At 44.9% G+C, this 25,994-nt stretch overlaps 1 protein-coding gene across 11 annotated transcripts in view; it reads right to left on the bottom strand.

The window, feature by feature from the left end:
- Window positions 1-25,994, bottom strand: part of frmd4a (FERM domain containing 4A) — a 702,228-nt gene that overhangs the window by 110,865 nt on the left and 565,369 nt on the right. For all 11 annotated transcript variants that reach the window (XM_048553974.1, XM_048553978.1, XM_048553975.2 and 8 more), the window contains 2 exons: window positions 9,624-9,707; window positions 121-186 (listed from right to left, as the gene is read on the bottom strand). In XM_048553974.1, the coding sequence (XP_048409931.1) occupies window positions 121-186; window positions 9,624-9,707 (150 nt within the window). The remainder of the gene's footprint in view (window positions 1-120; window positions 187-9,623; window positions 9,708-25,994) is intronic.

The following is a 25,994-nucleotide window of genomic DNA, read 5'->3' as shown; positions in this document are numbered from 1 at the left end:
CAGGAGAACACTGCTAGTGGTAAAGTCAAGCAGATTGTTTTTTTTCCAACAGAACAGGAAGATACAGTTCTAATAAAAATTAATCCTAGAAAATCAATTTGCAGGAAATGCATGACTTACTTCACAATAGCTTGTCCTCTTGTCTGTCCACTGACCTTCTTATGATGTTCGATCACTCTGTCCTCACTGAAAGGGATCAGATAGCAAGCATTAGCTTCTAAAGTGCAGTCTGGCGTCTTGAAAACATTGTACAATGAGGTTAGAACCAGGGTTGAATGGTCTGTTCTTCCATTTATCAAGATCTGCCTGAACTTCTACCCGAATACCACTTCCCACATCTTTTTGAATTCCCATAGCGCCCACACTTCAGCGGCTGTCTTGAACATGCAATTATTATGTAACTTTTAAAAATAAAGACAGTTAGTCTGAAATTTTTTTAAGAAACTGACGGTCTTAAAAATGGTGTCAGATGGCCAAATTCTTGTTCATTCACATCAGAAGGCTGCAGGCTGATGTGTTATCTCAATAGCAACCATAAAACAAGACAATTAGTATTCAAATACACTCCCAGCCCCTGGACAATGTAATGCCTTGTAACAAGGCTTCAAAAAACTTCTAAGACAAACTAGAGGTTGGAGGAAATCCCCACAAAGAACTCTAGCTCAATTAATATTGCTTTGTGGAACGATGATTCACCAAAGTTAACTCAGCAGCCAATTTAAGCTTCCTCTTTCTGAGGACGTGAGATCCCTTTTTAAATAGAATTCCCCAGGAACATCCTCAGAGAAAAGCACTCTCAGCTCATATTAAAAGATTTTGCAGAAATCAATCGCTTTTCTGCTGGAAGAGCTTAGGCAATCTGCAAGTGTCACAACCACAGAACAAGTGAGCAGCAAGAAACCCTCTCTCTTTGTTCAAGCCTTCTCTACTTACTGAGTCAGTCTGTGCAGGTAACCTCCAGCTAGTTAACTAAAGCTCCTCACCGCTGCTGAATTCTGACTTTAGTCTTCAACCCCTTCTCAAAAAATAAATCCTCAGGTAAATAAAAGCCCTGCAACATTAAATGTGTGAACTGACTTCCATTATATAAATACTTTAACTGGACCTACTTTGTATCCTTGAATTTTATCTAATTGTAGCACCTTGTTATATGATAAACTTTAGCAACAATTAATTGTACAATAACCTAACTTTTGATCCTATTTAACACTGAAGCTTGTTGCTGGCTATTTTTAATTTGGAGCACTCAAAAATTAAAATAGGGATAACACTCTACGCTGATTCACGGATCACTGTGCTCCAAACACGCCTAGTGGTGATGACAAATAGATACTATTACTCTGAGTATCCATAATCCTCTGCAACAGAGAAATCCAAAGACTTACAAAATTTTCAGTCAAGAAATTTCTCCCCATCTCATTCCTAAAAGGCCAACAACAGTTTGAGACTGCGATCCAGGGTTCACGATTCTCCAAATGCGAAAAATGTTATTTCAGTGTTTTAATCAGATCAGCTTTCATTCTTTTGTAACCCAGAGAATACAGTCCTTTTATACTCAATTTCACCTTACCCTAAGGACCAGTACAGTGAAATAAAACAAAGGATGGCAGATGCTGGAAATCTGAAACAACAGAAGTTGCTGGAAAAACTCAGCATGTTTGTCAGCATCAAGGACAGAAAGCAGGGTTCATGTTTCAAGTCTGGTGACTCTTGATCAGAACGGAAAGTGGAAGCAGCAGTAGTGTGTACTATCTGCAAGATCCACTGCAGACATTCACCAAAGATCCTTAGACAGCACTTTCCAAACCCACGGCCACTTCCGTCTGGAAAGGCAAGGGAAGCAGATAAGATCATATGACCATAATGCATAGGAGCAGAAATTAGGCCATTCGGCCCATCGAGTCTGCTTCACCATTCAGTCATGGCTGGTAAGTTCCTCAACCCCATTCTCCCTCTTTCTCCCCGTAACCCTTGATCACCTTGATAATCAAGAACCTATCTACCTCAGTCTTCAATGTACTCAATGAGATACATGAGAGCACCACCATCTACAAGTTCCCCTCCAAGACACTCCACCCTGACTTGGAAATACAATGCTGTTCCTTCATTGTCCATCAGATTTAAGAACAGCTTCTCCCCCACTGTTATCAGACTTATGAACAGACCTCTCAGATATTAGAACTGATCTTTCTCTGCACCTTCTCTGTAGCTATGACACTATATTCTGCATTCTGTTCTATTATCCTGATGTTCTTGTCTCAGGAATGATTTGTCTGGATAGCACATAAAACAGAACTTTTCACTGTACCTTGTGGCAATAATAAACCAAATCAAAATCGTGAGATGCTAGAACATAGACTCTAGTGGAGCATCCAATTTCAGTACCCCCTGTGTTACTGAGGGTGAGCTCAGGGCTGGGGAGGAAGGTGGTGAAGCCAGCACCAGGCTACTTTACATTTCTGCCCTCTCCACTCACAAAGGAAATCTAGCCCAGGGCCAAAGCAGGAATTTTGATTACACACGACATAATCAATTTCTCCAGCAATAAGACCTGTTCTAATATCCCTTACTATTGAGAGCCGAAAGATTCAGCACTTACTCTGCTGCTCAAGATACAAATAAAGAATGAATCTTGGGCAGTTTCGAAGAAAATAAAACAAGCTGGGAACTCCTGAAGCCTCCTGTCCAGTGGGTGTATAGTCTGTGAAAGATTTCCCTCTTAAATATTGGGGTTGTACGCCAAGACACCAGAGGTCAAACCTCCTTTTGCCTGAAATGCGTGTGATGTTGCTGTTAGGGAGTGGCTAACTTCTTTGATTTCATTTCAGCTGTGCCTTTATAGTTCGGACAACACTGGGAGAGTCTAACAGCTGCTTAAAAATACAGCCCGCATTGCCGCTGTTGCTGTGGTTATCAATGAGATCAGTTTACTTCCAGTTTATTGCTATCTTCTCAAACTAACCTTAATGTGAATAGTTTGGGGATTTATTGACCTCGTTTCTTTAGCTTTCTTCTGTTAATTTCCTCCCTTCATTTTCTCTCCTTCTCTCCCTAAAGATAGAAACATCCCTCACTTGGCCATCTCTCCCAATTTATGCAGCTTTGCCTCTCTTCTATTTCAACAGCCAGCGAGTGACAGCCTATTTATTCACACCACAACAGTTACTAAAGGTTCATATTGGAGCAGCTGCAGGAAAGAGTTACCACAACATACTAGAGAGAAGCACCTGGTGGGGGTTAAATCTGAGGGTCACCACATCTCAGACGAAGGGGAGATATTGGAAAGAAGATGCCTTCATGGTAATCCTAACTGTTGGGGCCATTAACACTGTTGACAACTCTGACCAGCCATTCAGTCAACAGAGCTAAAGGAACCTACCAAACCAAGCCTGCTCTTGTGGTTCCATTCCCCACAGTGGGCTAGCTGCAACGGATTGTATGAAATAGGAAAAGCCTCGCAGTCCTACATCCCCATTCCCCACCCTCGCTGCCTCATCCCCACTCCCTACTGTCATCACCCTTAAAGTCCCAACCCCACTCCCCACCCTCACTGCCTCATCCTCACTCCCCACCCTCAAAGTCCCATCCCCACTCCCCACACTCACAGCCCCATCCCCACCCTCCACCCTCACAGCCCCATCTCTACTCCCCACCCTCACAGCCCCATCTCCACTCCCCAGCCTCACAGCTGCTGCCACACCCCTGCCTCTGTACGGTGCTACTAATAAGCGCGAAATGAAAAGTTGAGCAATGTTTGAAAAACCCTACCCTGTCAGCTAGGGGCATGGACAGGTTTGTGTTATTTTTGTCTGATGCTTGGAAACATTTCAAAACAACTTATTATTTTTGCACATTTGCTAACAGAAGAAATGAGACCTTGTGATCTATTTTTCTTCCTTATATCAGGCCCTTCAGCCCTTGACGTTGCACCGACCTGTGAACTACTCTAAGTCCATTCCCCCTACACTATCCCATCATCATCCATCTGCTTATCCAGGGACTGTTTAAATGCCCCTAATGTGATGCATTTTGGAAGGTCAGACTTAAATGCTGAATATAGGATTAAAGGCAGGATTCTCGGCAGTGTGGAGGAACAGTGGGATATTGGTGTTCAAGTGCATAGCTCCCTCAAAGTTGCCACCCAGGTGGATAAAGTTGTTAAGAAAGCATATGGTGTTTTGGCTTTCATTAACAGGGGGATTGAGTTTAAGAGCCGTGAGGTTATGCTGCAGCTCTACAAAGCCCTGGTGAGACCACACTTGGAATATTGCGTGCAGTTCTGGTTGCCCTATTATAGGAAAGATGTGGAGGCTTAGGAAAGGGTGCAAAGGAGGTTTACCAGGATGCTGCCTGGACTGGAGGGCTTGTCTTACGAGGAGAGGTTGACTGAGCTCGGACTTTTCTCTCTGGAGAGAAGGATGACCTGATCAAGGTGTACAAGGTAATGAGAGGCATGGATAGAGTCGATAGCCAGAGACTTTTCCCCAGGGCAGGATTGGCTGCCGCGAGGGGTCATAGTTTTGGGGTGTTGGGAGGAAGGTATAGAGGAGACGTCCAGAGGGGGGTTCTTCACCCAGAGAGTTGTGAGCGCGTGGAATAGTTTGCCAGTGGTAGTCGTGGAAGCGGAGTCATTAGTGACATTTAAGCGACTGCTGGACATGCACATGGACAGCAGTGAATTGAAGGGAATGTAGGTTAGGTTATTTTATTTTTGGATTAGGAATATTCCATGGCACAACATCGTGGGCCGAAGGGCCTGTACTGTGCTGTACTTTTCTATATTCTATATTCTATATTCTATACGTTTCCCAATAAACACCTTCCTTTCTGCGGTTCCCAAGCAATCCAATGGGGAATTGAGGAGAAATGCCCTTCCTGAGTGTGTGGCTGGTCAGAATGAGGTGAAATGTGTTGATGTATTTAAAGGGGGAGCCCGATCAACACACAGAAAGAGGGGAATAAAAGTAAACACTGAGAAATTACATCTGGAAGGACAGGAGGGTGAGGGAGATATAAACTCTAGCAGGGAATCGGATGGTCGAATGGCCTGTGCTTGTGCTATTAGGCCGATGTCTAAGCTGCTGGGATTTGTAGAATTGGGCTCTGGAGAGAGTTAGAACAGTACAGGATGCAGTAGAGGAACTGAGAGAATTGAATTACAAATAAACTAGCAATGAGCTAAAGTGGGGGCAGCGATTAGAAAATAAATGGATGCACTCAGGAACCCCTGACAATATTCACTCCCTTTAAAAGCAGTGCATTCAATTTAAACTGTGTCAGTTTCTGCAATATGATAAATGACAGCACTGGGACAGCAAGCAGCTTTGCAAGTTTCTCTCAAGTGATGGGTTCTCAAAGACTCCTATCAGGAGTGTGTTTGATGTAAACTCATTGTACATTCTGCTGAACATCGACCTAATTGTAACCTCAGAAGGGACACTATCTGCCACACTGTTGGGAATTGCCTTTTCCTGTGCTGTCTGATATTTATAACCTTTCTGACTGTAATGGGTCAATTAGTGACAACTGTGTCGAATATAAGAAGGTTTTTACCACTGGGAGAAGGATTTGAGATTACTTCAACTCATTTCCTTCTGAAGTTCTAAACAGTGATCCAGGAGCCACTCAGTCAGAGCTTCAACATTTCGAGTGAGTTATGGAGCTAAAGGTCTGGCTTTCCGATCACACGATTGATTCCCACTTTACGCTTCTCTCTCAGTACAACATCAGGAACATCCTACTGCAATGATCCCAAAAGAAGCTTCCTCCTACTGTTACCGAAACAAGTGTGAAGAAATACAATATTGACCACAGCATAGCTCACTGGCTTTCTCTCTGGTCATTCTGCATTAATATAGAAACTAGGATCAGGAGTAGGCCATTCAGCTCCTCCAGCACACTCCCAGGTCAACAACTCAGTGCCCTGTTCCTGCTTTCTCCCCATGCTCTTTGATACAATGAAGTGCTTGACTTCCAGAGTATAATCAGATTTAATCAGATCTACTGTCTTTTCCGGTCTTTACAACAGGCTCAGGGAGCTTTCGGCATATGAAGCATGGATGACATATCAGTGCAAGCTGATGAACATTTATTCACTTACCACAAGTTACAGAGACCGTAAGACCACAAGACATGGGAGCAGATATCAGGCCATTCAGCCCATTGAGTCTGGTCTGCCATTCAATCATGGCTGATAATTTTCTCCATCTCATTCTCCCGCTTTCTCCCTGTAACCCTTGATCCCCCTGATAATCAAGAACCTATCTATCTCAGTCGTAAATGTACTCAATGACCCAGCCTCCACAGCCTTCTGTAGCAGTGAATTCCATAGATTCTCCACTCTCTGGCTGAAGTAGTTTCTCCTTAACTCTCTACTAAAAGGTCTTTCCTTTACTTTGAGGCTGTGCCCTCGGGTCCTAGACTCTTCCACCAATGGAAACACCTTCTCAACATCCGCTCTATCCAGGCCTTTTGGTATTCTGTAAGTTTCAATTAGATTTCGCCTTTATCCTCAGTAACTCCATTGAGCACAGACCCAGAATCCTCGAACATTCCTCATATGCTAAGCCTTTCATTCCTGGGATCATTCTCGTGAACCTCCTCCAGACCTACTCCAGGACCAGTGCATCCTTCCTGAGATGTGGGGCCTAGAATTGCTCACAATACTCTAAATGTGGCCCGACCAGAGCTTTGTAAAGCCTCAGAAATACATCCCTGCTTTTATGTTCTCGAGATAAATGCCAACATTATATTTGCTTTCCTAACTACTGACTCAACTTGCAAGTTTATCTTAAAAATCTGGACTAGAACTCCCAAGTCTCTTTGCACTTCAGATTTCTGAATTTTCTCCCCGTTTAGAAGATAGTTTATGCCTCTATTCTTCTTACCAAAGTGCATGACCTCACACTTACCCATGTTGTACTCCATCTGCCACTTCTTTGCCCACTCTGCTAACCTGTCCAAATCCTTCTGCAGCCTCCCCACCTCCTCAATACTACCTGTCCCTCCACCCATCTTTGTATTGTCTGCAAACTTAGCCAGAATGCCCAGTTCCTTTGCCTAGATCATTAATGTTTAAAGTGAAAAGTTGTGGAACACCACTAGTCACCAGCTTCCATCCTGAGAAAGACCGTTTTGACCCTCCTCTCTGTTTTCTGCCAGACAGCCGATGTTCTATCCATGCTCGCGCCTTGCCTCTAACACCATGGATCCTTATCTTACTCAGCAGCCTCTTGTGCGGCACCTTGTCAAAGCCCTTCTTGAAGCCCAGGTAGATAACATCCATTGGCTCTCCTTGGTCTACCCTGCTCGTTACTTCCTCAAACAATTCCAGCAGATTTGTCAGGCATGACCTCCCCTTGATGAAACCATGCTGAGTCTGCCCTATTTTACCATATACTTCCAAATATTCAGAAATCTCAGCCTTCACGATAGACTCCAAAATCTTACCCACGACTGAGGTCAGGCTAATCAGCCTGTAATTTTCTGTCTTTTGCCATTTTTCCTTCTGAAACAGGTGTGTCACGTTAGTGATTTTCCAATTCTCTGGGACCTTCCCTGACTCCTGTGATCCTGAAAGATCACCACTAAGGCCTCCACTATCTCTTCAGCTAACTCCTTCAGAATTCTGGGGTGTAGTCCATCTGGTCCAGGTGACTTATCCACCTTCAGGCCAATCAGTTTTACTCGCACCCTCTCCTTGGTGACAGCCACTATACTTAGCTCTTCCCCCAACTCACTTGAATTTTTGGGATGTTACTTATGTCTTCCACCGTGAAGACTGACAACATATTTACTCAGTTCCTTAGCCTTTTTTTTGTCTCCCATTGCTACTTCTCCACATTTTCCAGTGGTTCAATGTCCACTTTGCTTCTCTTTAGACTTTATTTATCTGAAGAAAGACTTGCAATCTTTTTTGTACTACTGGCTAACTTACCTTCATTTTCAGTCTTCTCCCTCCTTATTTCCTTTCTCATTGTCCTCTTTTTGATCTTTGTAAGCTTCCCAATTCTCTGGCATCCCACTGCCCTTCGCCACATTATATGCTTTCTCTTTTGCTTTTATGCAATCCCTGAATTCCTTAGTCAGCCATGGTTGCCTCACCCTCCCTATACCATGCTTCTTTCTCTGAAGGATGAATTTTTGCTGTGTCTCCCGAATTACTCCCAGAAACTCCTGCCACTGCTGTTCCACTGTCTTTCCCGCTAGGCTTCTCTCCCAGTCAATTCTGGTCAACTCCTTCTCCATACCTCTGTAGTTGCCTTTATTCAACTGTAATACAGTTACATCTGATTTCACCTTCTCCCTCTCAAATTCTATCATATTATGGTCACTTCCTCCTAAAGGTTCCTTCACCTTAAGCTTCCTTATCAAGTCTGCCTTATTGCACAACATTAAACCTCGTATTGCCCGTTCCCTAGTGGGATCCACCACAAGCTGCTCCAAAAAGCCATCTCGCAGACATCCCACAAATTCCTCTTTGTGCGATCCACTACCAACCTGATTTTCCCAGTCACCTGCATATTGAAATCCCCCATGATCACTCTCACTTTGCCTTTCTTATACACCTTTTCTATCTCCTGGTGTTTTTTACCTTTATTCATTCATGGGATGAAGGCATCACTGGCTAGGCAGCATTTATTGCCTATCCCTAATTGCCGAGGGGATGGCTAAGAGTCAACCACATAGCTGTGGGTCTGGAGTCATATTAGGCCAGGTCAGGTAAGGATATTAGTGAACTAGATGGGTTTTTCCTGACAATTGACAATGGATTGGTGGTCTTCATTAGACTCTTCATTCCAGGCTTTTATTGAATTCAAATTCAGGACTCAAACTTGGGTTCCCAGAACATTCCATGTGCCTCTGGATTAACAGTCTAGTGATAAAACAACTCTACCACTGCCTTCCCTGAACCTGAATTTTAGAAGAGATTGCTGAGTTATTACATTTTGCCCTCAGTATTATATTCCTGGGAAACAGAGGCTAGAGTAGTAGAGGCTGGTGATGAGCTGGATGAGCTTGAAATGAGGACGTTCAGGAGGAGGCGGCTTACACATCCTGCACAAGCAGAAGGACGAATGAGGAATTGCTGAGAATGGCTGGAGAAGACAGGAAATTAGTGCATAACCATCAAATGAGAAAGATATGACATTTTGTTCGCATTGTTAGAGCACAGAGTTGACAGGGACCAGGAGCAATCAATGGAAAATGCTGGAAAAGGAATCGGGGCGGAAATGGACAAGGTATGGGTATTTTCTAAATCAACCTATTCAGAGATGTTATTACGAACTTCTGCAGAGAGTGGGTCTCGAGACCAGGCTCCTGGGTGTGCGTAAGAGGAGCTAAGGAAGGGTAAGGAGCTGGGGGTGGGGGTGCGGGTGATGCAAGACAATCAACCCATTAGGAAGCAGATGAAAGAAACAAATGGAGGAAGCATAATTTCATCACGATAGCTGACTGAAACCTTACTTCGTCTGCACAGCTACTTACGAGGGTCTACAAAAATCACAAAATGTACAATTATACCCTCGCCATTGCCAGCTAACATGAGCTAACTCACAGAATGTGAACACTGTGCAATGTAAACTGCATTAGGCCTGTGATAGGGAGGCTGTGAGACTTACCAATAAGCCAGGGATGGGTGATCCTTCAAAGCTTGTGTCGGCAGTACTGGCAACTTCTTTAGTTCAGCCCTCGTGACTTCATTGCTGAAAGAGGAAACCATATTTAAAAAGTCAAGTTAATCCAGAAACTGTGATCTTCACAGCGTCAAGTCGAGGTGGAACATTCTGAAAGTCGACATCTGGTCCTTTTTAGCAAAGAAATAGCACTTTCCCTCAGTGCAATTGAAAAAAAAAAGCCTGCAATGATATTTCTCTTTAAACATAACTCGGCACTGAGCCTCAGCGTTGCTGTGTGGTCGGGAACTCGGCTGGGTCTCACTTCCTCTCTCCATGTCCCTTGTTCCCTCCAACCTCCAGTCCCAATGGGACAATGATCGGTTTGACCCGTTCAGGGTGTTTTGGAGGAGGGAGGTGATTGGGGGAATGTTGACCTCCCTTTATGAGACCTAAAGAAAGAGTTAAAGTGTGGAAAGGTTCAACAGTGAGGGGACCAGCCTTGTATCCTGACCTTCTTTTAAGGTTGTTCTAGAACACAAAGCCCAGTCTGTAGCAGTGAGAATGTAGCCACTCTCCATAGTGAGGATTTCTGTAAAATCTGGGGCTCCACAAAAATATTCTAGATTTACAGAATGTCTTTGTCTGAACAAAATGAGTTTGATACGCAGAGTTTTCCTAATAGTTTTGAAATTTCTATGCACGGTCAAAGAGGTTAAAAGTCTCATCTACAGACACTCTGCCTCAGACCAAAGTGACACTCCACATGTGTTTAATGGCACAGCAGTATATGTTACACTGTGCCTGCCGTCACTGAACTCCTTAACCCTGCTCCAGTTACAATTTATGAGTCATTGTGATGGGGAGTAACTATGCAAGGTGAAATTTGTTCAAGGCTACTTTTGGCTGGGCTCTAAGCTCTGTACTAAAAGGCAGCAGCCTCTGGGTTTTGGCAGTAGTTTTAACAGTATTAATACTGAAACGTAATACAGTCTTGTACACACAAGATGTTTATCTTTGCTGGACAGACTGTCAGTTGACCTGCACAGTCCTCTCTCTGGTTGTGTGTGTGATGTACCAGTAAACCCAGGAATGCAGGAGTGGTGGCACATATTTTCAGATGAACTAACCCACATTTTCATTTATCAGCAAACAGTACAAGGCATCTGCCAGTTCTATGAGCATATCGTGAACAAGCAATTCCATCAATACAGCAGCTTTAAGACCCTGTTTGAATTTTTGACTAGCAACTGGATTACTCAAGACTTTGTCAGGTGGAGAGAAAGTGGGGCTATTGATGCATCTTGATGGGCGAAGGCGTTTCTGATGGGCACTTCACAAGAACACCTCGATGGCAACAGGAGTACCCGTTTTGCCCTTTCCATCATTCAAAAGAATCAGAGCTCATCTATGACCTTAATTCTACTTTCTTGCCCTGTCCTCATAAGACCATAAGATACAGGAGCGGAAATTAGGCCATTTGGCCCATAGTGTCTGGTCTGCCATTCAATCATGGCTGATGAGTTTGTCAACCCCATTCTCCCACTTTCTCCCTGTAACCCTTGATCATTGAGAACCTATCCATCTCAGGTTTAAAGATACTCAATGACCTGGCCTCCACAGCCTTCTGTGAATTCCATAGATTCACCACTCTCTGGCTGAAGTCGTTTCTCCTTATCTCTGTTCTAAAAGGTCTTTCCTTTACTCTAGTGCTCAGGTCCTAGACTCTCCTACCAATGGAAACATCTTCCCAATGTCCATTCTGTCTAGGCTATTCAGTATTCTGTACATTTCAATTAGATCCACCCTTATCCTTCTAAATTACATCGAGTATAGATCCAGAGTCCTCAAACAAACCTTTGTTAAGCCTTTCATTCCTGGGATCATTGTCGTGAACCCTCTCATATCCCACAGTGTCCCTGGAGTGCTAAGCCTATTGACCTCTGACTTGAACATAATCAACACGTGAGCAGGGGAGAGAATTCCTTGGAAGTGAATTCAGAAATTCCATAATATCTCAGTTTTAAACACTCTTCTCTCATTCCTCTCCGCCCACCCGACTCAGCCCCTGGTTATACAACATTCTCCTGAGACCTGCAATCAATCTGGTGAATCTTGACTGTACCATCTCCAATGAAGGTACATCCTTCCTGGGAGGAGACTAAAAAAGTGCACAGTACTTCCTCTAGGTGTAGTTTCCCAAAGCAGGGTCCCGACCTGAACGTCAACTTTCCTGCTTTTCTGATGCTACCTCGCCTGCTGTGTTCCTCCAGCTCCACACTGAGTTATCTCTGTTACCATGTCCTCCAGGTGAGGTCTCACCAAAGCCCTGAACAATTGTAGCAAGATCTCCTAATTCATTTACTCCAACTGTCTTGCAAAAAAACTTAACTTACCTTCCTAGACTGCAACTTGTGTACTTCTCCTGCCAGAGAAGTATCTCTGAGCATCAATATTTCAGTGCACACGCCTTTCTAACAAGTAGTCTGCTTTCTCATTTCCAAAGTGAATAGTTGCATACTTCACACAAACTCTGTTCACTCAACCTATGTACATATCTCTTTGTGACCTCTTGGTCCTCTCCACCGACCTATACTCGAGCTCAAAAAACATGGTTGCAATATTCCCAATCCTTCATCAATGAAAAATGATGAGTGACCAAAGAATTGGTTCATGCAACTTTTTTTTGAGAGAAAATGGTGTTAAACTGCCCAACAGGCACATATTCTGCATATTCACTCTGCCCAGGGAGTGCCTGGCACACTAAAGTAGAAAGGGCTCTGTGGAATGGGCAGGCCCAATGCTTGACCCTCTGGACACTGAGTGGACACTATACAACTGGGGGGTGGAGAGGACAAGATCCCTCTTGTGTTACCGCATGAATAGTTCTGAGCAAGGGTCACCAGACCCGAAATGCTAACTCTGATTTTTTCTTCACAGATGTTGCCAGACTTGGTGAACTTTTCCAGCAACTTCTGTTTTTGTTCCTGATTGACAGCATCCGCGGTTCTTTCAGTTTTTAGAAAGAATTAAATCTTTGAACACTATTCTTTATTAAATATGAACACTTCTAATTACACCTGCATCGAGACCATATGATTTGCCCATTTAAACTGTTCTTCAGAAGTATCAAATCCCACCATTCCTGTACCCTCCGCCACTCCCCATGACCTTAACCCTCCCTCTCCCACTCCCCATGGCTTGCACCTCCCTTCTCCCACTCTCCTTAACCCTCAATTCCCCTATCCCACTCCCAATGACCCTCACCTCCTCTCCCACTCTCCCAAGAACATTGCCAAGAATAAGGAAGGACATCTAGCAACAAGGAATGATTGGGTAGGCTGGAGGTGCCCAAGGGGGGTAAAACTGAGGTGTACAGCCCCTTTATGCAATAGTGCGATTGTGTGAAAACCATTTCACATGTGATACTTGCAATCAGCAAGCACTAGTCTTCATCCTGAGTGTTAGCTCCGGAACCTGGACATGAACAAACTGCCTCATCTGCCCAGTCCATCATTCTCTTTGTTCCAGATCTTACTCTGAAATATTCCTCCTACTACAGGTAGGAACCCACCTCTCAGCTCTCCATCAAAGCTGCCCTGGAAACAGATGAGCAAATCTGATTCAGAATAGATGATGGGCAGAATGGCATCTTGCTATGTCATAACATAATTCAATGATTGAGTGGTTCCAGTAGCTACCACAATCAGAAACTGGAAACTTTACTGAAACTTTGGGAAAGGCAGCACATTTAGGCAATGCTGAAAATATTGAAAGCATACTGCTAAACGGTTCTAAATGTAGTCGATCGATAACTGTGCCCAACAATACAGACTGTTGTCTTACACAGCATTCTGTTCAAGGTTAGAATTCCCGAATGGGGATACAGCATTAGTTTCACATTCCGGCAACTAAATAAAACTTGATTGTGTTGAAATGTACAATGAGATTAGATTATTTCTTGGCTGCTGATACCCTTGTTTATACAGTCAGTTTGAGAGAGGAAATTCACAGGCATGTACTGCCTGGTTTACAATGAGAAACAAGCTTTTATCAACTTCTTTTCTAAAACAACACATTCCACTTATAAATCCAACTGGATATAACTCATAATAGACAAGTGAATGACTGTGACCTTCCAACCAAAGTCTGACAAGATCATTAACCTATGTCTTGGGTGCTTAATAAAACACACTCCTTCCCCATCCCTACCTCACACACACTGCTTCGCGTCTGCTACCCTGAAATACTTGAGCATCAGAAACTCGATCTGTGAAAGCAGCCTGAACCTGTCAGTACTGCCCAGTGTCAGACAAGTGTGCCACTGACGTGCCAGTCATATGGTCTCCCAGAGGTAGAACACACATTCAGAGGCTTTTGAGAAGGATCAGGAATGGTGTGTTGTAAAACGAAAAGAAATGGGCCTGAAACACGTCAAAAACAGTTTGGTTTGAGGACAAGGATTTTTCTACTCGACAAATGCTTCACTTAATATGTTTTCATTTCAGTTTCCAAGGCATAAGGAGATATTTTATTCCAATCTTTCAAATTGCCTTTCCTGTTCCCCAATTTGCTTTGTCATGCTCTCCCCCAACTTCATCACCTCAAGGCAGTGACTCATGGTGTAGATTGGCAAAGTTGACACGAGGAAATACCGTGTATTCTTCGTATTAAAAGCTCCCACTGGTCAATATTTCAATTGTTACAATAGAGAACCAGTTTTCTAGCAACTGACTGGCACCTCATTTGAACAAATGACAATGAACACTGTGGGGCAGCACGGTGGCTCAGTGGTTAGCACTGCTATCTTAAAGTGCCAGGGACCCAGGTTTGATTCCACCTTCAGGTGACTGTCTGTGTGGAGTTTGCACATTCTCCCTGTGTTACCTCTGGGTGCTCTGGTTTCCTCCCACAGTCCAAAGGCCTGCAGGTTTATGTGGATTGGCTGTGCTAAATTCCAGGGGTATACAGGCTGTATGGGTTAGCCACGGGAAATGCAGTGTTACAGGGATACAGTAGGGGTTTGGGTCTGGGTCGGATTCTCTGTGGAGGGTCAGTGTGGACTCCATGAGCCATAAGGCCTGCTTTCACACTGTAGGGATTCTGTGATGTCCTACTCTCATTGGACTTAGCAGCACTTCACCAATACTCACAGCTGAAGTCAGAAGTGATTTTTAGGATGGATTCTCATTCAATGAAAAGCTTCTGACAGTGAGACTAACTAGCAGCAGGTTACAGCCAGGGGAGGATGGGGAAAAACAAATAAGTGAAAAGACAATGCTGTGTTTAAGGGAGCAGGACCACTTGACCTTATAATGATTCTTATCCTTCTTCATATTTTACATTGACTCGGTCCAGAAAAAAGACCCGCGCTCCCCAGAGTAACGCAGGGAATTGGAGGAGCTGCTGAGTGCAAGGCAAAGTGTATTTACTAGGTCAACTGCTCGCAATATGTTCATCGCTTCCTACTAATGACAACCGACTTTACTGGAAACAAAAATAGTAATGGTTACCTGGAACTGCAGCAACGACCTGCAATGAGTTGCAAGTAATGCTGGTCACAGATGTGTATTGAAAATGGAAGTACCTTTTCAAAAAATGCTGCCACTAAGATACCAACTGGTGAAGAATATGTTATATCTAAATTAAATATAACTAAATACAAAATTCTAACTGGAGCACCCATTTGTTGTTGTTAACTAAATGAGTTAGGGAAAGTATCAAATTTTGGGAGAAAACATACAAATGATTGGTCAGAATATAAAGAATGGCAACAAATGATCAGAAGGTTAACCAGGAGAAAGAAATTATGGCATGTGTAACAAAGGTTTATAAAAAAACCATGACGGTTCTAGAATGGGGGAGGCACGGTGGCTCAGTGGTTAGCGCTGCTGCCTCAAAGCACCAGGGACCCAGGTTCGATTCCACCCTCAGGTGACTGTCTGTGTGGAGTCTGCACATTCTCCCTGTGTCTGTGTGAGTTTCCTTCAGGTGCTCCGGGTTCAAATCCACTGGGCTAGAATTTAGATTCAGTTAATTAAACATAAACAGAACAAAAAGCCATTGTCAGCTGTGGTGAGCATAGGCCATTTTGGACTGTGGGAGGAAACCCACGCAGACACAGAGACAATGTGTAAACTCCACACAGGCAGTCACCTGAGGGTGGAACTGAACCCAGGTCCCTGGTACTGTGAAGCAGCAGTGCTAACCACTGAGCCACCATATTTACATCTATGACCCTAGATACTAAAAGACTCTCTGTACTTTACTGGTTGATTCTCTCCTGGCTATCTATGGCTCTTGTTAATTCATCGGGCTTTGGACTCTATGCATAAGTGCAAACACAGGATGGCCGATTCCCCATAATTACTCCTTGGAGCCATGTTACACTGTGGAGTACAGCATGCAGACGAAGGTTCACACTCTCATGTTGGCAGGTCCTGGAGAACATAACTACTTTAAATGGCTTCTTTCAACAGTCCACTCTCAAGGATTACTTTTTGGGTAAAGATTATTGTATTTTAGTGCGTAATGGGGAGACTTCACTGTCCATTGGTCTGAAACCACAGGGGCTGTAGCTAAGCAGGTGCCCTAAACTCAGCTTTAGCAGAATGTCTTTGTGCTGATTGGCCAGCCTTTACAAAACAAACTCTTTTCAAAAATAATCTATTTTTGAGACAATTCCCATGGGACCTAAACGGTTATAAACGCAAAGATATCACCCCCCGCCCACTTTCCCATTTAATAAACAGGGCTGTTGGAGCATTCATTTGAATTTCTGTCACACACACCAGGGAGTGAACTGGGATCGTGTGAGTGGAAACTGTTAAGTTTCTAAACGGCACGCTCATCCTTTAATCAGCAGCAAGATATACATCATACACAGTGGCTCAAAGCCTGAAAACAAACCAACTGAGCATTCCTGACACATGCCTCATGCTGGGATGAATAACTTAAGACCTGTTCAAACACTAAAATCCAGTTGTTCCAAACGCAACTGCAAGAAATTCCTTTCCTCAGCAGATTTACAGGGTTAACTGCTTGTTAAAATAGAGAGGTTTCAATTGAGTTTGCTCACCAATGCATTACAACTGCCACACAGAGCAATGTTAAGCCGTTCCACCTTTATAACTGAGTCTGTGGCGCGCACCTCACACATATACCTGTAATTAGCGAAGCTCTCTAACAGAAGAAGTTATTCCATAAAGTTAGCTGCATTGAATTCTCGTAACTGTCAGAAAATTGCCTAATTTTGGGAGTTTTGCAGGAAACAGGATACTACCATATTCAGTGATTAAAGACCAGGTTATAATGAAAGAGTAAATGTGGAGCTAATGATAGGGCTATACTCTTATTCCATATGTGTTCAGTAGGCTGGAGCTGTTTGCAGTTTCCAATCTCAGCATAATAATCATCCACCTTGTAGAATCCAGCACAGACTAAAACTCTCAAATGTTGGTGTGGTCTGGAATGGCTGTTTCTGGGTTTATAATGAACCAAATATGCAAGGGGAAATGAGGGAATGAGAACAAGTATTCGATGCAATTTACTGCAGACTTTCCAAGAAATGGTTTGAAAATAAATACTGGATATGTCCGCACATACATGTTTATATATGTATGCATCTACACAGGCATGCCTGAGTCTGCGTATATCTGTACGTATACAAGTGTGGGTGTGTCAGTCTGTAACTGGCTGTGCATTATGTACAATCATTCTAGTGTATTGTTACCTTTAGACACACTATAGCAGGGCAACAGAGAAAGGCAGGCAAAACCACAGATGTATTTCAAAACAAGGATGAAAGTTACTTAAAAATCCATGCTGCACTTGACCGGGAGCCAACGTAAGTCAGTGGGCACCGGAGTGATAAATGAACAGGATTTTGTGAGCTAGGATATGGGAATTATGCACAAGAGGGTACTGGATATGAGAGATAATGGGAACTGCAGATGCTGGAGAATCCAAGATAAGGCGGACTGTCCGCCTCCCCCTCTCTCCCTGTTTATTCCAGTTCCCTCCCCGATGAAGGGTCTAGACCCGAAACGTCAGCTTTTGTGCTCCTGAGATGCTGCTTGGCCTGCTGTGTTCATCCAGCTCCACACTTTGTTATCTAGGGCACTGGATATGTGCAGGTTATACTGGGAGTGTAGTGAGAGGTGGACCGGGACTGACAGCACAGCAAGATTCAGGGAAGAAAGCCATGGGTGAGGGTTTCAACAGTAGATTTCAATTCCACTCCACACGAAAAGGGAAGTCTAACCACAGGAAGCCTATGACAGCAGGAGTAAGCTACCAGGAGATTCTTTATCCTAAATGTCTAGGGTATTCAAGACTCCTATATAAACAAGGTTTCCTACAACAGATGGGTCCCGAGTTCTGGACAATACTCCAGCTCTGGAAGATGTTATCAATGTCCCTGCAATACCACCTCATCTGCAACAGCAGCAGTCGGTAATTTGGGATTATATTACAGGAATTCCTACACAGTGGGTACATACAGAAAAGAAAATAAGCAATAGGAGCAGGTGTAGGCACTGAACCCCGCAGCCTACTCTCCTGCTCAACAGGATCTTGGCTGATCAGTTCCACCTTCCCATACTATTCCTATCTCCCTTCATTCGCTTAAAACCCAAATATTCAGAAAAAATAAAACACGTGAACAAGCTTATACAGAAGTGTTTTTAATTCCCGTTCAAAAAAATCTCAGGACTTTATGAGGCAGAAAGAGGCCATCAAGCCCACTGACTCCCACAGCTACCCAGAACACACCTCCTCCCACCCACCCTCCTGCAAAAATTCCATCCCCTATTCCCAATTCCTCCACCTCCACCACATCTGCTCCCAGGATGAGGCATTCCACTCCCGCACATCCCAGATGTCCACATTCTTCAAGGACCGCAACTTTCCCCCCACAGTGGTCGAGAACGCCCTTGACCGCGTCTCCTGCATGTCCCGCAACACATCCGCCACACCCTGCCCCCGCCACAACCGCCCCAAGAGGATTCCCCTCGTTCTCACGTACCACCCCACCAACCTCCGGGTACAACGTATCATCCTCCGACACTTCCGCCATCTACAATCCGACCCCACCACCCAAGACATTTTTCCATCCCCACCCTTGTCTGCTTTCTGGAGAAGCCACTCTCTCCATGAGTCCCTTGTTCGCTCTACACTGCCCTCCAACCCCACCACACCCGGCACCTTCCCCTGCAACCACAGGAAATGCTACACTTGCCCCCACACCTCCTCCCTCACCCCCATCCCAGGCCCCAAGATGACCTTCCATATTAAGCAGATGTTCACCTGCACATTTGCCAATGTGGTATACTGTATCCATTGTACCCGGTGTGGCTTCTTCTACATTGGGGAAACCAAGTGGAGGCTTGGGGACCGCTTTGCGGAACACCTCCGCTCGGTTCGCAATAAACAACTGCACCTCCCAGTCGCGAACCATTTTAACTCCCCCTCCCATTCCTCAGGCGACATGTCTATCATGGGCCTCCTGCAATGCCACAATGATGCCACCCGAAGGTTGCAAGAATAGCAACTCATACTCCGCTTGGGAACCCTGCAGCCCAATGGTATCAATGTGGACTTCACAAGCTTCAAAATCTCCCCTTCCCCCACTGCATCACAAAACCAGCCCAGCTCTTCCCCTTCCCCCACCGCATCCCAAAACCAGCCCAGCCTGTCTCTGCCTCCCTAACCTGTTCTTCCTCTCACCCATCCCTTCCTCCCACCTCAAGCCGCACCTCCATTTCCTACCTACTAACCTCATCCCGCATCCTTGACCTGTCCGTCTTCCCTGGACTGACCTATCCCCTCCCTACCTCCCCACCTATACTCTCCTCTCCACCTATCTTCTTTTCTCTCCATCTTTGGTCCGCCTCCCCCTCTCTCCCTATTTATTCCAGAACCCTCACCCCATCCCCCTCTCTGATGAAGGGTCTAGGCCTGAAACGTCAGCCTTTGTGCTCCTGAGATGCTGCTTGGCCTGCTGTGTTCACCCAGCTCCACACTTTGTCATCAGTCCATTGTGTCTGTACTAGCTCACTGAAGGAACATCTCAACATTCTCTCGTCTTTTCCCCTGTACATTGTTTCCAACATCGCATTTTGCTTCTTCTACAAATCACGTGTTTGGAAGAAACATTGAAATTTAAAGTGACCTCCACACCCCGATGCACTGAGGGTCAGGGAAGGAGGAACTGGGTGAGAGGCTCCAAAGTTTACTCAAAAAGAACCCACCTGATTCTGTTTTCTTACAGAAGTGTCAATGACGTGGCCTCATGCCAATAGGTTTCTTCTGTTTGACAGTAACATAAGCGTGTGTTGATCATTTGGCCCAAAGATATGGCAATTACAGACAGCAGCTAGATAAACCATGGAGCTGGGAAAGTCCACTAAAGTATCCCTGTTCTGCTAGCAATCACTTATCACAAGTCACAGAATTATTACAGTGCAGAAAGAGGCCATTCAGCCCATTGTGTCTGCACTGGCTTGTTTAATGGGCATCATTAACCAGTGCCAATCTCCTTCTTTCTCCCAAGGTTCTTGCACACCATTTCCATCCAAACAACACCTCAAAGCCCATCTTGGATGGCTCAGTTGAACTTGCTTCCACCACACTTCCAGGCAGTGCAGTCCAGACCCTAATCACCCCTTACTCCTTTTGTAGATCACTTTTAATCTCCGACAATCTCTGTTCGTTTTACAAGCAGGAACTGTTTTTCCCTATCTGCTCTTGTCCAGCCCGTTCATGATTTTGGATCAAAATCTCATCTCAGCCTTCTTCTCTCCAAGGAGTAGAGTCCCATCTTCTTCCATCTATCCTCATTACTGAGCTTCCTGACCCCTGGAACTATTCTTGTCAAAAGCTTCAGCACTCTGTGTCCAATGCATTTACACCCTTCCTATAATGTGGTGCCCAGAGCTGTAGACCAGACTCAGCTGAGATCTAACTAGCATCGAACTCAGCCTTCCACTGCCCTCCTGTCGGAGCAGGAGCACATTTTGGATGGAGAGGGGTTGCTCCTAACTCTCTCCTTAGCAGCACTGAGGGTTTGCCTATACCAGGGGAACAGCAATAGATCAAAAAGGCAGCTCACTGCCACCTTCTCCAGGGAAATTATGGATGGGTCATGAATACAAAATGGTCAGGGGCATTTATCACTCAGTAAAACACATTATCACCCCAAACACATTCCCTACATGAAGGTTTTACAGGGAAGGGACAGTGGAGTCAGACTGGCCACATTGCTTTTGCAGAGAGCTATCACAGACACAGCAGGCCAAATGATGGCTCAGTGGTTAGCACTGCAACCTCACAGCACCAGGGACCTGAGTTCGATTCCACCCTCAGGCAACTGTCTGTGTGGAATTTGCACATTCTCCCCATGTCTGCGTGGGTTTCCTTCCAGTGGTCCAGTTTCCTCCCATAGCCCAAAGATGTGCAGGTTCGGTGGATTGGCCATTCTGAACTGCCCATAGTGTTCAGGGATTTGCAGATTAGGTGGGTTGTAGGGGGATGGGTCTGAGTGAGTCCTCTGAGAGTCAGTGTGGCCTTGTTGGGCCGAAGGACCCGTTTCCACACTGCAGCAAATCTATGATTGATGAGGCCAGACTTAAACAGAGAGGTGCACGTCCTGTGATAGAAGTACAAATGCTGAAGGAGTTTTATTGAGTTACGTGTGTTGTATTTATTCTTCCAAAGTCCTTTATTTAGCTAACAAATCAGCTCCTAAAAATGCAGCTTCTGAAAGACTGTTTACACTATTCTGAAATAATTCTCTGGGTCTTATCTGTTCTCATACTTCAAGGTTTGTTTCATTTGATCATCGCTTTATGTGGTTTTAAACTGAGTTACAGTGAGTGGATTAATTCGACCATGAAGTGTAGTGATAGAGTTGTCAAGGTTTTGAAAATCATCAAAGTCTACAGCACAGGAGGAGGCCATTTGGCCTGCTGTGTCTGTGATAGCTCTCTGCAAAAGCAATGTGGCCAGTCCTACTCCACTGTCCCTTCCCTGTAAAACCTTCATGTCGGGAATGTGTTTGGGGTGATAATGTGTTTTACTGAGTGATAAAGACACGGTACCACAAGCGCACAGAGATCATCGATGTTGCGGATTTGTCCTTTGCTCCACAACAGTCCCCGTTCTTTTGTTCACATTCAGATGTGGGAATCTACAGGATGCAGTACTCTCATGCAGAATACATACAGCAATAAGAACTTCTAGGGAGGATATTATTTAGCTAGAGAGGGGTCAGAAGAGACTTACCGGAGTGTTGCCAGGTATGGCAGGTTTGTGTTATATAGAAAGGTCAGATAGGCTGGTACTTCTTTCACTGAAGCATAGCAGGTTGAGAGGCGACCTCATAGAAGTTTATAAAATAATGAGAGGTTTGGATGGACTTAGTGTTGGTTGCCTTTTCCCTAGAATGGGGAATTTCGAGACCGGGGGCATATTTTTAAGGTGAGAGGAGAGAGGGGCATATAGTTTACACAGAGCACGGTTTGTGTGTGGAATGAACTTCCAGAGGAAATGGTGGATGTGAACACAGTTACGCTGTTTAAAAGGCATTTGGATGGGTACATGAACAAGAAAGGTTTGGAGGGATATGGGCCAGGAGCAGGCAGGTGGGACTGGTTTAGTTTGGGATTATGTTCGGCATGTGCTGGTTGGACCAAAGTGTTTGTTTCAGTGCTGTATGACTCCATGACTAGTCTCAGTAATGGTGACCACAAAACCATTATCATTCATCATAAAAGACCCATCCAGTTCACTAAACTCCTTTAGGGAAGGAAACTGCCGTCCTTACTTGGTCTGGCCTACATGTGACTCCAGACCCGCAGCAATGTGGCTGATTCCCTGTGCCCTCTGAAATGGCCTTAGCAAGCCACGATGGGCAACAAATGCTGGCCTAGCCAGCAACATACAGGTCCCCGTGAGAGAATGATAATTTTAAAACAGACAGGCACGAGGACATGACTGTCACAGGTCCAGCAGTCAGTGTCAAGGAGTGGGAACCCTCACCCTCACTTCTTCATCTTGTTTCTGTCCAGAAGATGTACCACAGGCTGGACCACGAGAGCTAGCTATCAGAATGGCTCACTCCTTTACTGTGGGACATGGTGACATACCAGCTCCTGATCTCCTCCAGCAAAAAGAAGCTCTCCACTAAGCGACCAACAGGAAATCTGGATTGAACTATTTCTTCACTTGCATTGTCATGCATTTTTGTGATTTAATGATAAACCATCAAAAGCCCAAACAAGTAAACAGAATTTCCACAAGTAAGCAAATCAACTGAAAGCACAGGACTACTGTAAGTGCCCTGAAGGTCAAAGATTGGCTTAACGCAAATATCACAGCGGGAACAAACAAATCAATCAATGGCAGTGGTTTTAATAAACTCTCTTGGCAGGCGCCTTTGTTCCTGTTTAATTTACTGGTTCCACACATTCCTCCTGCTCACGTGGTAAATTTTCCACCATGTACAAGCTACATTCCAGTTCTTCATTTAAATTTGAACTTGCTTTATGCAGTCACATGTGGAGGTCTCCACCTGCACTACACTCCAATTGCAAACTCTTACAGAACCTTTGAACTTTTTGCTTCATGTTTATGTAATTTATTCATTGCGACTCAACTTTAGATTTTATTGTAAGTCCCCCAGTAAGCAAAATCAGCTGGTGTGTTTTAGTCTCTTTGTTCTGAAGCTGTTTAATGTAAGAATTAATTTTGTTATGGTAAAAAACAGGTTCAATAAATAGAAGTTATCAGGTTACTAAGACATGAGCAGGCAATTGGCCAGAACACAGGCTGTAGGAGTAAGGTTTCTGTCAATTAAACAAAGGCCCCCGGTTCTACTGTGATTCTGATTCTTAACATCTGACGGAAATCAATCAGGAAATAATATTCTAAATGTTGTAGTGTGCACTATATTTTCTGAATGACCTCTTTCTGATCTAAGGTCAATAAATTGTGCTGGTTATGGGGTTTCTATGATTACTTGTCATCCTCCTATTCACCACCTGGTCCAGCAGCATTAGGCCATTTAGCCCTTCGAGCCTGCTCCACCATTCAATATGATCATGGCTGATTATCCAACTCAGTCCCCTGTTCCTGCTTTCTCCCCCATACCCTTTAGCCCTAAGAACTACATCTAACTCCACCTTGACAAATATTCAATGTTCTGGGCCTGACTGCTTTCTGCGGCCGAATATGGATACTGTTGGGATACTTGGCTACGTAACTGTTGATGGCCAACTTTACACTGACAACTGTGGCTCAGTGGGTCGTGATCCTGTCTCTTGGTTTGCAGGCTCTCACTGCATGACTTGAGCTCAAAAACTAAAGTTGAAAGTCATGAGGGAGTGCTGCTCTGCAGGTGATCTTTCAGGTGATGACAGAAGATCAAACCGCTGCTATTTTGAAAATAGCTGGGTGGGGGGGGGGGCGGGCATCCTCTTTGTCCTCAGGATAATGTTTATTCCTCATTCCACATCATAACAACCTTACTCCATGATCACTGCCTTTTTACTGGCTATGGGAGTTTGCAGTGCCTAAACTGACTGCTATCTTTCCCACCTTACAGGACTGATTACACTCCAAACCATCTCATTGGTTGTAAAGCATTTTGGAGCAGCCTGTAATTCTGAAAGGTGCTTTATGAATGCATGTCTTTTGTATTTAGCTCTCTATCACACTGGCTATGTTATCAAGCAGGAATTCCCAGATGTGAGAAGCAAGAACACAGTGAGCTGGGTGATTGCTTCCTACAATGATCCAGACAATAAACTCGCGCTGGTGTCCAGGTTCAGTTTGACAGGGATCCTAGAGATGACTGGTTCAGGCTCCAGGGAAAATGTAAAACACCTGTTTAAGATCAGTCTGGGTGAATGCTGAATGAATATTTAGGACAAATGAGTATTAGTTTATCTTCATTTTAAATAACTTCAGCAACAGGAACTGGCCCGTTATATAGAGCTGCCACAATAAACACAAGGTTCAGACAAGTTAAACAAAGATTTTGTCCTCAGGAATGTTTCTCACTTTGGAGAATTCTTGATATGAAAATCACAACCAGTGCCAGCTGTACATCGCAACAATGCAAAGGAATTATAGGAAATACGGTCACTTCCTCAGCCTAAAGCACATAGGTAATTCAGAATGTCAGCCACAGCCAATGCTGAAATCTAAACAGGAACCAGGACCCAGAATGATACTGAAGCAACATTTACAGTGTCAGCAATCTGTATACTGGCTAACTCAGTTAAAACTTAATTTGTTAATCCTCTGGAACAATACATCAATACTGATCAGAAACACAGCAGAGGTCAAAGGCATCTTTGGAAAGAATCTGCCACCCCTTGAACCAGTGCACAGTGAACCCACACCCCCAGACTAGGACATAGAGCAGTTTTTCCGCCATCTTCGCCTGCATGCCTACTTCTTCAACCGGGAACCCAACCCTCCTTCCACTGACCCCTTCACCCGCTTCCAACACAAGTCCTCCTCCTGGACACCACCCCCAGGCCTCCTACCCTCCCTCGACCTCTTCATCTCCAACTGCCGTCGAGACATTAACCGCCTCAACCTCTCCACCCCTCTCAGCCACTCCAACCTCTCCCCCGCAGAACGGGCAGCCCTCCGCTCCAACCCCAACCTCACCATCAAACCCGCAGACAAGGGTGGCGCAGTGGTAGTATGGCGTACTGACCTCTACATCGCCGAGGCCAGACGCCAACTCTCCGACACCACCTCCTACCGCCTCCTCGATCATGACCCCACACCCGAGCACCAAACCATCATCTCCAACACCATTCATGACCTCATCACCTCAGGGGACCTCCCACCCACAGCCTCCAACCTCATTGTTCCCCAACCCCGCACAGCCCGTTTCTATCTCCTTCCCAAAATCCACAAACCTGCCTGCCCTGGTCGACCCATCGTCTCAGCCTGCTCCTGCCCCACCGAACTCATCTCCACCTCTCTGGACTCCATTTTCTCCCCTTTGGTCCAGGAACTCCCCACCTATGTCCGTGACACCACCCACGCCCTCCACCTCCTCCAGGACTTCCAATTCCCTGGCCCCCAACACCTCATATTCACCATGGACGTCCAGTCCCTGTACACCTGCATTCCGCATGGAGATGGCCTCAAGGCCCTCCGCTTCTTCCTGTCCCGCAGGCCCGACCAGGCCCCCTCCACCGACACTCTCATCCGCCTAGCGGAACTCGTCCTCACACTCAACAACTTCTCTTTTGACTCCTCCCACTTCCTACAGACTAAGGGGGTGGCCATGGGCACCCGCATGGGCCCCAGCTATGCCTGCCTCTTTGTAGGTTACGTGGAACAGTCCATCTTCCG

Source organism: Stegostoma tigrinum, chromosome 25 (genome assembly GCF_030684315.1).
Source record: "Stegostoma tigrinum isolate sSteTig4 chromosome 25, sSteTig4.hap1, whole genome shotgun sequence".
Lineage (NCBI taxonomy): Eukaryota > Metazoa > Chordata > Chondrichthyes > Orectolobiformes > Stegostomatidae > Stegostoma > Stegostoma tigrinum.
The sequence above is the reverse complement of the archived record's forward strand: the minus strand, read 5'-3'. Positions and strand labels throughout refer to the sequence as shown.